Source organism: Nomia melanderi, chromosome 9, assembly GCF_051020985.1.
Source record: "Nomia melanderi isolate GNS246 chromosome 9, iyNomMela1, whole genome shotgun sequence".
NCBI lineage: Eukaryota > Metazoa > Arthropoda > Insecta > Hymenoptera > Halictidae > Nomia > Nomia melanderi.
Window position 1 is genome coordinate 3,152,517 of NC_135007.1, and position 17,413 is coordinate 3,169,929.

The following is a 17,413-nucleotide window of genomic DNA, read 5'->3' on the forward strand; positions in this document are numbered from 1 at the left end:
CTCGATAGGGCGTTCGCTGCATCGAAGTCCTTCGCATTTATGTAAACACAGTTGCAGACCGTAGAAAGGAAAATAGGATAATAGGGACAACACCGTCTCATGAGTCTCCAGAGCAACGTTTCTCGCTATCTTGTTAATTCACCGAACGGCCATTAGAATTAACTTCACGTGTTATTCTTTCATAAGAACCTGCCGGCACTTCCAACGCTGGTGCTATCGTTTCGTTCGAGTTCATGATATTTCCTCCCCGCATTTTTATTTTTCCAGCTCCAACTATGGGATACTTTTAATTCTACCTTGTTTTCTACAGCAATAAAATATTATGAGTTTTAATGTAAATTAAAAATATGAATAGGAATATGAAATTAAACAAGTTATGTTATCTCTGATTGACTTCAAAATGTTAAATAAATATTATATTTTATTTTGCCAATAACATATGGTAATGTGTACAATTAATGTGTGTCAATTTTGTATAAATAACTGAAGTACCGGGTATGTAAATGTGTGACCGTTTAAGAATAGATATTTGTTCTGTTATATAAACTTATTTGCATTGCATATAGATTTTTAACATTGTTAGTCTTTTTGGATTTTTAAATAACTACGTCTTCCAGCGCGTTTCCAACGTTTACGATAAAATTATATTACAATACATTGTTGAGCCAATTCGGTACTTTATTGACCATTTCGTACCTTTTACTGGCCATATAGTGTTTTTAGTTGTCTCAATCATTACACGACAGGTGAGATGTACATTTTGTACAAGTGATTATACACGAAGCATCATTGTTTATAATAAATTTATTTCCATTAAAATAATAGCAGAAGTAATGCAATATCTTGTTAACATTTCGTACAAACTAAATTGTGCCATTGTTTAAAGATTGTTCTGCTTTTTTGCTCATCATTCATTTTCAATGAAGAGCATTAAACAAATAACTGCTAATAGAGACGCTATAGAGCTAAGGTTAGCTTTCAAGCGAAATGGAAGAGGGTAAATTGAAAAACAAAAAACACTATTTAAGAACTGGAATGGCACCGGTGTCAAGTTCCAATTTCTCGCATAGCCAGTGTTCAAGTTTTATGGACGCTTCAAAATTACTGCCGGCGTAAAGCAACAATTTACTTTCCGGCCGAAAGGTACGAAGGCTTCGCGTCATTAAACTTTCAAGTGACGAAGTGAGGAAAGCTGCCGTTAACAAAATGACCCCCGATTCCTCTTCCCCGCAAGGGAACCGAGCATGGGCCATTGCTCGCTACCATTTGCTCGGAAGCCAGCCGGTACGTAAGACGACGGTTTTCTTTAATTGCCTACTACACGGTGGATCCTCGACCGTATCCCCTCGTAAAAGTTATTGTCTCGGGTAAACGATTCAGTCGTCGCGCAAAAGATAAAGACAGAGAGAGAAAGCGAAAAAAGATCTGAAAAGAAGCAGCGAACTTATTGTTGAAGGAAATTAACGGATATATTACAGATCAAGGGACTGACGAATCTACGTTCAAAATAGAGAGAAACGTGGAGCAAAAATATACGGTAAGTGAAATATGCAGGGATGCAAAATGTTCTAAACACGAGTAAAATAAACGAATAAAATTATTTGATTACTGAATGAATAGAACCGAGTGGTTGTAAGCGAGCAAGAAGAATAAGTCGTTAAACACATTTAAATAAATTTCCACGGTTTCTCCTTTAAAAGAAACAACTGTCACTATAATCAGATACGAAGACAAAACTGAATGATTCCAACAGTGTCTATAATATGCTTAAGTTTTTCAGACAAATTAATCTTCTAAATTCATTATAATTAAGATGTGTCTATTTTGTAAATTTTGTATTGTTATTCGTATACAAATATATTATTATACAATAAGTCATTACGTAATAATTATTATTAAGTAATAAGTACTGTATCTAAATGTTGGTGGTCACTAATGACTTTACTGTTAATGTGACCACCTTAACATAAACTCAAATAAAGGAAACAGAAGAATAAGTTTCGTTAGTAACGCTGAGCACTGGGAAAATGAACATTTGTGGGAAAGCTCAATGAATATTTTTGCTGCATTCTCTATCAAATTATTATTTCAAGTTTGTTCTAAAATAAATCATCTTTAAAATATTAGATGTAGTAAAACGTTCTTCTCGATTTTTTGGAAAAATCAAAGTTTTATTCAATATTCTAATATAGAATATTTTGTATTTTTATTATAATATATTTTATTTCTGCTACCTTCCCGAGAGCTCACAAATATCCTCATAGAAATTCAGCGACTTTGATGAAAATGATTTATTTATCAACTGAGGTTTGCCGAAAAAAAACATTTTACTAATAAATATTACGTCTTTTTTTCCCACTGTCCTCGTACAAAATTCTTCCAAATATAGTTGTCCGTAATAGAGAACTAGACAATAGCTTCTAAAATGAAAAAGGTAGCGCGATAGAACGTAGTTCTCTTAAAAAAAGTGAAGTGGAAAATGGCACGCAATAAACTCGCATAAACGTTTCGCGTCGTTCAATGAATAATGGAGCCAGTAATGCGATAAAGTTCCGTGTTCGCGGTGGAAGTAACAGTGGAGATGTTTTTGGCCACAGATGCACCGTCTGCTGCACCCCCGACCCTCTATCGATCCCGTATACTTTCCACCGTGCATGAAAACACAAACATGCGGCTTTGAGGTTATTTAATCGAGTGTTTCGGTCGTTCGGCAAACAAATGGATATTAACAAATAATTCGAGCGATCGAAAGCTCGTGGCTGGCCGGTACGAGTGCCGTCCGGAAAGTTTCTCGTGCATTTGCAAATTAATACGCTTCCTCGAGAATGCGTCCGCCTGTTCCCACCCGTAGAACCGAAGATACAGAGTGACCCAATTCAACAAGGAGACCTCTTGGGAATTCATTCTACGCATGTAAGCAATACAAAAAAATTTATACAAATATGCTCTATTTAATCTCTTGTTATAGCAAGTTTTACATTGGTATTGTTCGGAAGACGTTGTTTTACCTTTTTAATCACAAGAAAACTTCTGTTTTATTAACCCATTCCCTACCAGTACTTGTTTCAATTTATTAAATGAAACGTATCGTCTTTACAAAACACAAATAATAATCAAGAAAAAAATCTTCGTGACTTCCTGCCCATGATATTATGCGTCACAATATTCGATGAAAACACACGTAAATGTAGTGTATTCTTTTTTGCACAAAATATGAAACATTGATCGTTGCAAATGTGCGACGTTAGTAGCGAACGTTTATAAAATTCACTAGAAATAGGACAACAATATCTTTGATATAGAATATTACTTCCTTTTCTTCTTTTGGAATAGCTTTCCTTGTCCAACATACACACTTCGCTCCCTCACTTGTACACGCTTTCTGGTGGATACCCATAATACTATAAGCAAGACATCTTTTTCAACAGGAAAGGAATCTTTCAAATACAACAGTCGAACTAATCCCATCTATTTAGTAACAGACCTGAATATCTGTCGTAAAATTTTGTATTTATATTTTGAAAACACTTTCTTATTAGCATCTCTCATATGAGCCCCTAAACTATGAGTCTTCTGTGTGACAGCATCAAGAAATTGATTACCAATGTGTATTCAAATACAAGAAGATCATTTCAAACATCTCTTCTGAAGGAAAACAGAAACTGGCTACGACTCGAAAATAAAGTGGAATAGAACATATGGTTATATCAATTTTAATTATTCCCATACGTAGAATCAACTGGCAGGTCTTCCCGTTGCACTAAAATACCCTATGTATCATTGTCGGGAATCCTTCCAACGACAATGGGCCGGGAAAAAGGGAAATTTTCCCTTTGCAGAGCCGTAAAAACAGGATAAATAAAAATTCCTGCGTTCCCCGCGGAATTTTCTTTCTCCGATTCGATTTCCCATCAACTCCCTGTACCCTTTTAACCGCAGCCCCCTCCCCATGGAACAAAACAAAGATGGAAACATTCCTAGCTGCATTTTATGCGCCAGCTAAAAGCCGTGTGCGCCCGGCGACGATGCAGGTACGACGCTGTGTCCGCTTTTCCATTATTCTCTGTCCTCCTCCTTATCTTCCTTCTTATCCGCTTTACGCCTGGACCGTGCGGCGGGCGAAGGGCGGCGCGGAGCGCAACAGAGAGAGTGTGAAACAGTAATCGTGGCGCGAGTCGCGATGAGAATTACTCCGAGCCAACTGGTCTCGCCCGGGGAAAAGCCGAGTCGAAAAATATTCCGGGAAATATTTTTCTTCCCCGGGATGCATTCAGGCGCGCGTGCGAGCGCAAGCAGCCTCTTATATAAAATTTAAAGCGTGATCCTCTTTGAGAGCACCTCGTTTCTCCCGCGCAAGCACTCGTGCGTAGCTTTTCATGTTTTGTTAACGTTTGTCCGGATCTGTTTACATTCCTCGTTAATTTCAGCCGGGGAATGAAGGAAAAGTTAAAATTGGCTTTTGCGCGTGCAAGTATGTATTGGCGACTTTTGTGTTATACGCTTTTTATTGTGTTGCTAACGCTCGTCTGTTTTTGTGCATTCCTTCGTTTTGTTTGTGCCACTGCGTTCACGCGATATGAAAATAAATCGGTATGTATTCCCGCGGCGGACAGAAGTTTCAAATGTTTTGCGTAATGATAACATTATGAAATAATAAACGTGCGTCGATTAACTTGTCGTTCTTGCGTTTTCGTTGAGTGTCATGGTTTTTTCTTAAAAGATTAAAAGCCTGGTAACAGAATATTGTGCAGGAAGGATGAAGGTACTGTGTATTAAGCGTATGCAACCTGTTACATGATTGCAATGATATTCAAAATTATTATATTTTGAAAAATATAATATGGACTTACGATAGAATCCAATAATTCTGTTATTGTTGCTAAAATTTCATTGTTTGCATTTTCTTTGACGCGTCTTGTCTTTGTTTAGAAAATAGGAAATATGAGAAATAACTGGTGAATAAATTAAGTTCGCAACACATGCAATTGCAATAATTATAAAATCAAACGAATAGAAATTATTGGAATAAAGAGTTACTGTTTTTACTAATAATTACACGGAATACAAGTAACGCCCAAAAGCGTAGTAAATTGTCATTTGAATAATTATCAGCGGTACTCTACATTAACCAATTTAATTCACAATCGATGTCCCGTTTATTCGTTAAACTCAGGGGGCAATGCGACGCACGTTCGAGAGGAAATGAGGTAGAAAATAATGAAATACGTTTTCCGTGATAAATAAAAATCACAAAAGTATTTTCTCATTGTGTACACCAAATATATACGTAGCAGCGGAAATTAAACCGGGGCCAAATAAATTTGAAGCCGAGCGAAGGTAAAGGGTAGATAAAGTAGGCCGAGTTCGAACGAAACAAAAGTAAATTACCGCAAAGATGGCGGATTTCGTTACGGTCCCCGGCGTCGTGGGGACCTCGAACCGTCGAAAACTTTAAATAATTACCGGGCCGGGATTATCGAGTTCCCGGCAGAAAAGGCGAAGTTCGTCGGTGCGTGGGCGAGGGTACGTGTCGGATTTGGAGCTTTCGGTACTTGACGGTGGGAGAACGGGAGGGACAGAAGGAGAGTCAGTACGAGAGCAAGGGAGGCGGACGGTTATTCAGGCGAAATAGACCCTGAGATACGAGTTAATTATTTAATAAGCTGGAAAATTAATTGCATTGCTTCTTAATTAGTTAGCGTTCTGGAAAAGCGAACTCGTCGGGACTTGAGATCGTCGAACACTGATGCCGATATTTTTATCCCGGAACGGGATAACTAGAACAGTTGAGCTGTTTAAAATGCCACCGAGAAACAACGGCTAAATCTTTATGAATAGTTTGTATTCTTAAGTATTCATTAAAGTTAAAAATTAGTTAATTTAAATAATAAAAAATAAGGATTTATAGTTTTACTTTAAATGTGGCATCTACGTGCTGAAAAAATTGCTTTGAAGAAAATGAACTTAATTGCTAAAACAAAACACTAAGCTTATTACTTTAAAAGCAAAGTGCTGTTTCTAAATATCGATTCATTACGCTACAGCATAAATATATTACCATGCGACATGTTAGTCTCAAACATGAACGACACATTTTCTACTCCTTTGTCAATCTAAGGGATATTAAAATTTAGGTACAGGATTTCACCCTGTAAGATTCTAACTTTATCTCTCGAAAGTTCATTGGATCTATTCAGACATTTTCGTCTATACGAAAGTCCACCGCAGGTCAGATTAGAATTGCCGTTCGCGGAGCATTAAAGAAACAATAAAAGCATCAAACAAATCTAAATTAAATAATGTATAAATACTTTCTATTTCTAACTATTTTTCATGTGCAAGTCCGCTGGACACTACTGGTCTTTCGCGTTACTTTATCTTTATGCTTTGCGGCCCTTCAAGAATTAAATTTGTAATAGTTTGAAAAGGTATGTAGTCGTCTAAGGGACGCTCTCCGGGGCGCGCCGCCTCCGCGGCGCATAAATCAAAAGCATCGTTAAAGGTATGCAAAATACGGAAAGGAAGAAAAAAAAATTGGATTCAGTTTATAGGGTAGGCCGGTCGGCGGCGTTCTCGGAAAGAGTCCCGTTTCGTTCGACGCCGACGCTTTAGTGCACCGCGTTCCAGCGTGGCACGCGACCTCTCCGTTAATGTCAGCCGCGAAATTTACAACGATTCTAAACCCTTTGAGATTATGACCCCTCCCGCATTTATCGTTCCCACGGTGCAATCGCGATAACTCCGGTTACATTGTACCACCGTGAATCGTTTCCTAATGCATACGCCGGCATAGCACCGTAACTTTTTAATTTGAAAGTTCGAGCTTTACCGCAGGTAGACCTAACTCCCTGATAATTTCAACGACCCTCTAAGTACCCAATAACAGACTCGATCCGGCATTAAAAAACGCAAGAACTCATAAAGAGCCTTGCCTGTTGCAGATACACAACCACGATAGCCTCGGTCGGTTCCCGGAATAACAATGTGTACGATTCATAAAATAATTATTCCCGAGACACCGATAGGGAAATATGTTCCGACTAAAGGTTCAACAAGGTTAATTTCTAGGGATCGTCCTTTACGCTTGATCCCTTCTCGAAGAGTTCCCGTAAGTGCACCATTTCGGAGAGTCTGCCATTTCTTATTAGTCCATCTAGTTTTCCTCGACTAATGGGAAACAATCGGAGAAAACAAATGGAGACCAAGACGAAAGTCCGTGGACTACGGGGACAAAAAAGGGGCGAAGAGAAATAATCTTACCCCCTCAATTTTACGGACCACCGAGTGGACGAGCTGGCCCGTGAAGACGAAATCAAATGACGGCCGAGGACGATTCCCGTGCCGTTCCCTGCGTATTACTCGCGGAATTCTTCATAGGATGCGAATCGGACGACGACTCTACGAAAACTTGGAGGGAGACACGATTTCATTCTTCCGGGCTTTCGAACGATGATATTCCCGATGTTATTACGAGCCATTCTTGCCGATCCAATGACGCTGAAGCTCGTCTGCCTTCGAAAGAGGACGAGTATAAAACAAATGGAACATACGATTTTCGAATGTAACTCCCCCTCGGACGCTGACTTTTGGTTTTATTCTGGGTAGCGTTTAAAATCCCCGCATTACTCGGTTGCAAGGGGACACGCCTCCCTTGTCGATGCAATTTTCTCGACGCTGACGCGGGGCGGAGCGCAAACTTCGCCTCTGCGTCTTAGCTCCCCTATTCTCTTCCGCTTTATTTAACTATTTCGAGAAAAATACTTGACCTTTTGGTTGCGAAAACAATTTCATTGTTCACGTTTTTGAACAAATTTCTTAATGTCTGTACTACACCCTTGATGTAAAAGAATTTACATAAAAATAATATGTAAACGAGTATAGAGAAAAGAATTTGAACAATATTGCAAAATGATGAAGTAATAGGAAAGTTAAAGATGCGAATGTTGTAACTTACAATAGTTTAGCAATTACAGAAAATTCTACTACGGATAGTAATGTATTCTGAAAAATTATATTTGTATTTCAACAAAGTTTCAGAATAAGTAATATTAGCTGCTCATTGGCCAAATCGATTAGTTCTACTTTTTGAGTTTTAAAAAATTTGTTTATCGTAGTGCTTGACTAACTCTTAACCTTTTATATTTAAAATAAACTTCCTATTAATTATTATAAGTATTATTAGGTTTAGTAGCATGAAACGATAAATATTCTTCCAGCCATATAAAAATTGCAATCATGATAAAGATGACCGAAGATATTTTATGTATTTTACATGTTTGTTAAATTAAAGCTATATTTGTAATAATAAAAAAATACATTTTATAATATTTCTTTAATTTTTCATTTAATCAGAAACGTGAAAGTCAATATATATTATTGCGTCAATATTCTCTGTTTATTTTATGGAATTAATCGTTTTCACTGATGAGTGGCTCATATGTTACTATGTAAATAAACCTACCCTAGAAACAGCTTATTAACCCTTTGTACTCGAGAAGCTCTTTACAGTCGCAATTTGATTTGATCCAACAAAATTGTAAAATATAAAATTTAATATTAAATTTTGATATAACGTATCAACTGCTATAACATCGAAATAAAATAGTACTGCTCCTTAATTTATGCAAGATATTTCTTTATGTTAGCTGTAAAAAATATCATTGATATTTCGTCAAAAAATATTGAATATTTATGGAGAAAAATATTCTCGAGTGCAAAGGGTTGACAAAAAGAAATTACATCCATTTACAATAAAATAGTGTACGCAATAAATAAATTATTATTCATGGAACATTCTTTCCTAAGTGGATCTGAGCTTTTCGTTAACCCGAAAGATTGGCACAGAAGCGCAGCCCGGCAATCCCGGTCTCACCCTAACCAACCCATAAGAACCAATCGAATCTCTCGTCGATTTTCCGGTCGCGGTCCGTATAAATGTAAATTGCGTCGGTCGACGATGCAGCCAAGAGACGCGGGAACGAACAGGTAGAGAAAATTAGACCGAGTTTCCACGGTCAGTTTATCGAGGCTTCCGCCGCAGGACGACACAATTCCGTTACGTGGCTCCCTCCGACCGGCATTAATTAATCCAAAACGATTGTGCCCACCCACATTGTTCGGGGCATCGAATTAATTGCGGTGAACAATCAACCCTATCACGGCACAGAGAAACTTTCAACCCCCTCACAAATATATCTAAGATGCTAAGATTGGAGTGGATTTAAGAATCATCCGAGGACTCGCGGGCCGAAGAGGGGGGAAAGGGTGCGTCGAGGGGGTCGGAACTCTTAAAACCGGGGGATGACGCTCGAGACAAGTGTTTCTTACGACTGAAGTTTCTTCGACGCGCGGGAACACAATGCTATCGCGATCGGGCGTTCAAACGAGAAAACTTCGGCGCCGCGGAGATTACAGTACAAATATTGCGCGCAATTTGTAACTCCGTTTCCGGTGGCTCGTGCCTTGCTACATTGTTCGAGAGCATTAAAACACTGTGACGTGCCTTTCAGTCGCTGCAATCTATCATTATTTTTTTCGCAATCTTACAGATAATGTTTGAAAGCTAAATTTGTATATTCTTCAAGATAGGAATTTGTTAAAATTTTATCTGCAATTTGGTAAATGTAACAAATAAAGTTAAATAATTTAAAGGTTATATAAAGTAGCGAAGTAAAATAAATTTGTCTTAATGAGAATAAAATTTAATGAGTGTAAACTTGTTATATTTAAAATTTTAACCGGGTTCCATTTCTGATGTTTTTTAAATTGTATTTATTTTATTGTATATATATTTCTTCTCAATATTTTTCTTCCAATGAAAATAATGAGATTTTACAATTCATATTCTTTTTTTTGATAACAGAAAGTCGCGGCAACTTTTAGAATTACACTTGAAGTTTTAGCACATTGTTAATCAGTTTCAACGTTATTGACCGGCCACAAGTATTCTCGAGTTTGCATATGCATTAAACTATATACGATGGCCTGTAACCAGAGGCAGAACCGATTGTATATGAAAAAGTAAAGAGGAAATATAAAATGAATTTAAATTTGTTAAATTGTACTCAAATATTTGATGATATTTGTATTTTATACGAATTTACAATTCGTACAAAAAATTGTCAACGTGTTAGTTCTGTTATTTAATTGACATGGAACTTGATGTAACTGAAGAAAATATCAAAATTCATCTTCAGTACATTGGATTAAACCGCTTATTTGAATATAAAAAAAAGAGTTCCCTGAAAAATCTGGTATATTTACAACACAATAAAGTGTACAAACAAAATAAAAATTTGTAATTATTTTATTTTGTAAATTATTTCACAAAGATTGACTTCTATTGATGACCTGGTAATGTCGCGAAAATGATACTGTTTTTCAAATGACATTTTATAGATATCATTCGAGTTCAAATAGTTAATATTACCGTGCAACAGACAGATTATAAGTTACTTAAAAGTACTAAAAAGTCGATTAGAAGTACTAAAAAGCTTCCATATGAAAATAACTGCGATCCCTACGATAAAGCACAAGCAAAGGAGCCTATCACAAAAAAGGAAGAAAAACATCGGGCTCGAGGATGAAGCCTTTCATCACCAGCTTTCCCTGTCCTTTTATTCGCGAGGCCAGCGTTTCCGTCAGTACTGGACATATTTACTCACCGTTGGCGTGCGCTGCGAGAAGGTCCCTGAGTTGCTGTTGGCCGGCAGTTAATTCCACGCAACTGACCCTGACGCTAAATCTGGCACCTGTCCTCTGCCGTTGCTCGGAGATTCCTCGGAAGAGCCAAGCGATCGCGCACGGTATCGCCCCCAAAGTGTGTCCCGCCTCCGGCGTGCCGAGCATCGTGTGCGATTTCCCTGAAAAAGAGAAAAAAACATTTGAAATTTAGACGATTTAGCTCGAGTTACGCACTAAGCCCTTGCTATACCTCGACGAGTCTCACTCGTGATGACAATTTCGGACCAAACATGAATGTCACGGGCGAGGCTCGTGATGACAATTTTGGACCAAACGTGAATGTCATGAACGAAACTGCAAGCATCTTTCCGTCCCATTTCTCTACCATTTTCCTAGCTTAGCTTGGATTTTGTCCAGCTAAATCGCATGGCAACGGGTTACACGTGGACTACTTGAAAACAATTATAATTTCTCAGATAACCGACATCGAATGAAAATGTTTGATAGCGTAAATAACTAGATACAGTGAGCATTCGATGATTAAAATACTCAGGGGGACCAGAAGGATGCAATTATGAAGAGCTAAAATCGAATCCAACTCAAGAAACGTAGATTTTAGCATAGCGGACGTAGAAAAGGACAACGCGAGTGAAGGGAAAGGAATGACTGAAAGTCGAAGCGCTCGGCAACATTCTCGCGATGGCTTGAGAGTTTTAACTCAAAAATCAAACTTCTTTATGTCCAATTTTCGATGAATGAAACTTTCATCAACATGTTTGTCATGTTCTTTTAATTAAAATGATCCCAAATACGATTATAATTATTTGTGTAATAAGCGATTGCAGTTTCGGGTATAGAGAAGGACTGCGAATAGAAAAGAGATACGTTGAAATCGTCGAGTTCGACAATAGTCGGACCATGTTACATCACTCACACGGAGAGAGTCAGACGTAAAAATCTGTTTCTGAATGAAACCCTACGCATGTTGTGGTACATATCTAGAAATGAAAAACCCTCGTGGCTTTTTTGACAATGGTCTTTCGTTTTCGGAAAAAATGGGTTTCCAGTTTGCATGTTGCTATGGTAAGAAGATAAATAATATTACAATAATATAATACAAATTATTTAGAGATTATAATTCAAAGAAAAACAAAGACACACGGAGGGAAAAAAGAATTCCAAGCATGGAGGTTTGGAACTCACAATTTCTAGCGTTATAGCCGGAAAATGCCACTGTTACTACGATTCTTCTTTACAGTAGGCTTTTTCAAATCGTCTTATTACAACAACGTACAAACTTAAAACTCATTTTCTTCGAAAACGGAGGACCATTGTCAAAAAATCTATGAGGACTTTTCATTTCTAAATATGTACTACAACATGCATAGGGTTTCATTAAAAAACACATTTGTCTGTCTGGTCCTCTCTTTGTTAACTGTGAACGGTCGTCGAGCACTACGGTGTGTTAAAAGGAATGTGATGGGAATATGGTGAGGATGACGACGTTATAATTATGAAGAGTTCCACGATGTTGCAATTGTCCAATGCCCACTGTGACAGTGTAACGTAAGAATAGCGATAAATAATTAGTAACTGTTCCTTTCTATCTTTCCTACAAAAGAATAAGCGATACATAAAGCTCTGTTTTTCGTGGCAGTCAACGAGGTCAATGAAATACCTCTGCAACGAACGGTTTGCGTATGAAAGAGCGAGAGCATCAATTAATCGTATTCTTTTACCGAGACGGAAGGTGAAACACGAATCGACCGAGTGGGGGTCGATAGCATTGCCTCGATTACATCGTCACGCCGGAACAAACAGTTCCCGGGTTTACGATTGATTTCCCTCGCGTTTCCCGGCCACGTGTCGCCGTGAATCGATAACGCGTGGCTGCCTCCGTAAAATCGCTGGTTCACGATAAATCTACAGATGGCTTCGCGAACAATCACGATGCCCGATTTGCGGTCCGGCAGCGACGATTAATTTGTTTACTATTTACTATGGAGGACGCACGGCCGAGCGAGCGCGACGGCGACAACGGACAAGCGATCGTCCCGATAAATGCAACGCGAGCACGCAGTTGCTGCGCGTAACGAACCCCTCGCGTTACGCCCGGATCTAATTTATACACGGGTATAGATTGAAACTGATTAATTCGGTTACGTTACAAGTTCACGGGTTTGACCAATGACGGGTGAAACGAATGTAATCGAGGCTGGCGCACGGTTGACGTTTACGCGTTAACAGCTGCCACTCGGACCGACTGTGAGAAATGCGTTACACGTGAAGCTGGATGTTTCGATGCGCGCAGCGCGGCTTTCAATACACGGAAACAGAGAAACTGATCTTTCTTTATAGATAAAAAGCAATTTTATTGCTGTATTAGAGAATAAATGGTAAAGTAAACAATGGTAGTATAAATTCCAAATAACATAATTATTTATTACAATTACAGTGGACTGTATAGATAGCTGATTCTTGGAGTTTGCTTGTGTGGTGAACTTAATCGCTAAAACTAATATACCGAAAATTGTATAAACGCAAATTAGAAATGCTTCTAATCTTGTGGAGCCTCGTTGCTAACTGACTGCTAGTTTCTGGAAAGGTCTTGTCGTGGTAGAGAAAAGGCAGGTCTTCGGCGACTTCCGGAACTCTTGGAAGTGAGTAATTTTTCTCTTGGCGATTGAACTAAACGGATTTGTCAGGTAAAAAGAGTCTTAGCTAATCGTTCGAAACTTCCTGGGTCATGTTAGATGTCTTGACGAGAAGCCATAGCCTATTCTTCCGGAAGTAATAAACATAAAGTCACGAGTACAAATAATAAAACACTCCCAGCCGGTGCAAGGATGCATAAAAATTTAAAACGGTTTAGATAGGTTGTCGTGTTGTATTCTAGAAATTAAAGTATCATCTGGAAATCGCCGCTGCCAGTGGTTTTGAATCTCTAACAGGTACAGAAGAACATACAATATCGAAGATGTCGGATCACACTGACGGTATAATAAAAGTTGAAGCGAGTTGGAATTTTTACATTGTATTAGCGATATTTTTTGGTTGCATTTAATGGGGAATATTGGTGTAGGTATGTATTCTGTATTTTGTTCACTTTCTTTTGTTTCCTTTTTGTCATGTATTTAAAGTAACGTTAGTATTATGGATTAGTATATTGTTATTACCTTTATAATAGTAGATTCTTACTTTCTAAAACTTCTTCGTTTGGCTGACGCCCGAGCGGATATAATTTGTTGTGTCTGACCATAACGGTCTATACTACTTGGTACGCTCGGCTGTAGCCATGGTTGGTCGTAACAGCAAAGTTTTAGAAATGAAAAATTCTTGGCATTTGTATGAATTCGAAATGGTATGCTTATTATCAGTGTAGACTTGAAATGAAGTTTTATTTAAATAGAATTTTTATTACATTTTTTAATCTAGAAATTATTTTATTGATTATAGAGAGTAAATTTTAAATATAGTAAACAACCATATTTATATTTAAAAATTAAAATCTTTTACTCTAACTGAATACTCTTTTCAAAATAAAAATTATACTTTCAATTTTTAAGTACGATTTAAAAAAGTATTGTACGCCATTTATAAAAATATAATTTTTCAATTTTCCAAAAAATGAGTGTAATTTCATCGTGTTATTTTAAATTTCTTACTTGTCCCGTTAAACGATTTTATAGGTTTTAAACAACGTTCTCATATACTCATAAATATCGAATATATATATACATAATTTAATTCACATGATTTACCATATACGGTATTTTAAAGTAATTAACATCATAATTAATAACATAACCAACCCATCAATTTAACATTCAGTAAGAATCATCAAAATGCCCAATGAGTTTTCCGTAGGAAATTCCTTTCTTTCTTCGAATAAAGAGTCGTAGACGACCAAAAGAAAAGTTCCGTTCGCGTTAAACTAAACGCTGAAATACCAGCTGGCGGTAACTTATTTTGCCAGAGTGAAACTTCAAAGCTGAACGAAAGAAAGAAAAATCTTGGGGATATTATTGATAGAGAAATGAAAGAGTCTTATTAAAATCGTAAAAACAATAGGGTGGGGAAGTTTTCTCGGAGGAGCGTAGAAAGAAGCAGTCGAAGGAGGAACAGCGACGAAAATTGAAAGTGAAAGGCGTAAGAATTGGGGGAGGGTTGAAGCCTGGCGGCAACAGCGAAATAATGGGAAAGCAACGGCAGCCGACGCTGAATCCTAACCGTTATTTAATTGTTTGAACATAAGACGGTGAATTATGTTGTTATTTAATTAAAAACCGGGAGGAGACGGGCTTTTTCAGCCGTTTCGAATTGGGAAATTCCAATGAACTTGCTGGTCGATTACAATGTACCCGCGTAAATTACTCGGACCTCGACTGTTCTTTCTTTCATTGAAATAGCAATCTTAAAATTGTTCAAGTTTAATGAACACTACATACAAATGTTCTAGTAATCATATCTTCTATTTTACTAGAATAAAAGTTTATAAAAGAGTTACCAGTATGTTGTTCCAATCTGAAATCAAAGCATGAGATGTTTGGTAAAATATTTAGAAGGATATTTTTGACGCAACATTAAGCAAACCAGTCGACAGATCATGTAAAACAATAGAAAAAATAAAAATATATGAAGATAAACAATGTTTACAACATCAGGTCAAATGCCACGGAAAGCTAAATATTTCACATTTCCACTACAGTAAATCGAGTAATATGTTAATAAAAATATCATGTAATATATGTTTTGAACTTATCCCGATGTCCTCTACCATATGGTAAAAATAATAAATATGTTTCTATTCGTAAATACCAAGGTGACCTTGACTTCTACATGAAAACAGTTTTCGAAATTTTTTTTACTGATATGTATTGTACATTCCATACCCTGCAACTTTTGTCTCAACCTTTTTTTCGTCAGATTGCTGCAAGTGAGTGAAAGAAACGTGCGTCGCATTAGAGGTGACACCCTGCATTTGTTTCAAATTTATCTGTTCACCGTCTTTGTTCCACGAATAAATAAAACATCAGGTAATCTGAAAGATTTAAGCAGCAGTGTTCGGCTGCTCGCCGAAAAGTCCGCATTTTCACGTAATCCCGTCGACAGTTTCCCTCTAAAATAAAGCGTCCGCGTATAAATGCGCTCGTCAATATGGCGTGCAGTCGAAGAAGCGATTTACGGGAGGGAACGCGGAAAATTTCAGCGGGAACTTTTACGGATTCGCGGAGAGGAACGAGGCTGGATAGAGGCGAGAAACGTACTCAGGGAGCCGCGTCGCGGAAAACTCGCGTAGGAGTGCTTTAAAACCGATGCATCCGTCGATTGGAATTCCCCTCGAGTTCACCCTTTCCGCGGAAAAGAGAATCGTGCCTCCGCCCCGGCGATCCTGCGAGCGCGTCGCGTATCGAAGAAGTATTCCCGCGGTCGTTTGCGTCTCGCCGATTCCACGTGATCGAGCATCGGCGGGAGAACGCTCCGAATAAACCCAGTGAAAGAGAATTAAAAAACTCGGCAAACGACTGTGAAACCGAAGCATTGGTCCAGCAGGCGGCATCGACTGGGCCCAAAGAATTTACACTTGATGAACAATACACGAGGGCTAGGTAAGTGTCATTCAACGCTGGGACTACAGTACCAGGCAAAACGATTGGTTTTAAATTTGTTTGTTTTGCTATTAGTGACAGAGTGAAAGTGCTAAATAATTATTAAAACAAATATTAATAATTTAATATAGTATATAAATCTCAATAGTTTAATAACAATTCAATAATAAATATAATTATTTTTAATTTCTTCTGATAGATATTACATGTACATATGTTAATAATATCTTTTATATAATATAATATTTATCGTGAAGAAATTAAAATGTTGGGTGGTTCTAGTAGTAAAACGTTTAAATTTTTCCGTATATACATATAATATACGATGTTTGAAATGTTAAAGAATTCAAAATCTCGAGGCTGCTTTAATTTTTAGCGCGCGATAGCCAGGCTGTTCTTTCCAATATTTGTATGTATTTCACAATAGATACAATGAAGAAGTTCGATGACAGAATCCAGATCTTCTGGATCATTAATCTTCAACCACTTCCAATTTTCGTATTTCCCCTTTCAAGTATCTATGGTTCTCTGGCGAATCGCAAACCTGAATTAAGCTTCCCTTTCGACCAATAAGCAGTTTTAAATACGCATCGTTATTTGACAATTTTAGAAGCTTACAATGATCGATCAGTACCGCTGCAAACAACCGACGAAAAACACTGATCGACGTACAATTTAATATAAATTCTGTTTTATTGAAATAAGAAAAAACTATTTGGACTGGACGAAAATTTCTCGCAATCGACATGTTTCCCTCTACAAAAATAAAACTAACCATTTCCCATAGAAGTTTCCAAAATACCCGTCAATTACGGAAATCAGGATCCACCGGAAAGGATTCCGCGAATTGTAGTTCTCTCCGTAATTGTCACGAACATTTGCATTTGAAAGGCATGTCCGTGGCAACATGTATCCGCGCGCTTCGCTCGTTTCGTTAGTTAATCTGCTTTCCCAGCGCTTTCTCGCGTTGAAAGGGTTCGACAGCGCGTACCTTAAGGACCGCGGCTGATACGGAGTAATTAGCACCGTGTTACAAAGTACAAAAGGCCGTATTGTCTGACAGGCATGCAGGCAGACGGCTTCCTTCTCTCTGGTTATAATTTTCTGTACGACAAATCCCG

At 37.7% G+C, this 17,413-nt stretch overlaps 1 protein-coding gene across 2 annotated transcripts in view; it reads right to left on the bottom strand.

Moving 5' to 3' along the window:
• The window catches only part of LOC116431261 (uncharacterized), a 481,036-nt gene that overhangs the window by 27,363 nt on the left and 436,260 nt on the right, over positions 1-17,413 (bottom strand). For both annotated transcript variants that reach the window (XR_012999385.1, XM_076370678.1), the window contains one exon: positions 10,665-10,862. Coding sequence is in view for 1 of the 2 variants with exons in the window: in XM_076370678.1 (XP_076226793.1) it covers positions 10,665-10,862 (198 nt within the window). In the remaining variant the exon portion in view is untranslated. The remainder of the gene's footprint in view (positions 1-10,664; positions 10,863-17,413) is intronic.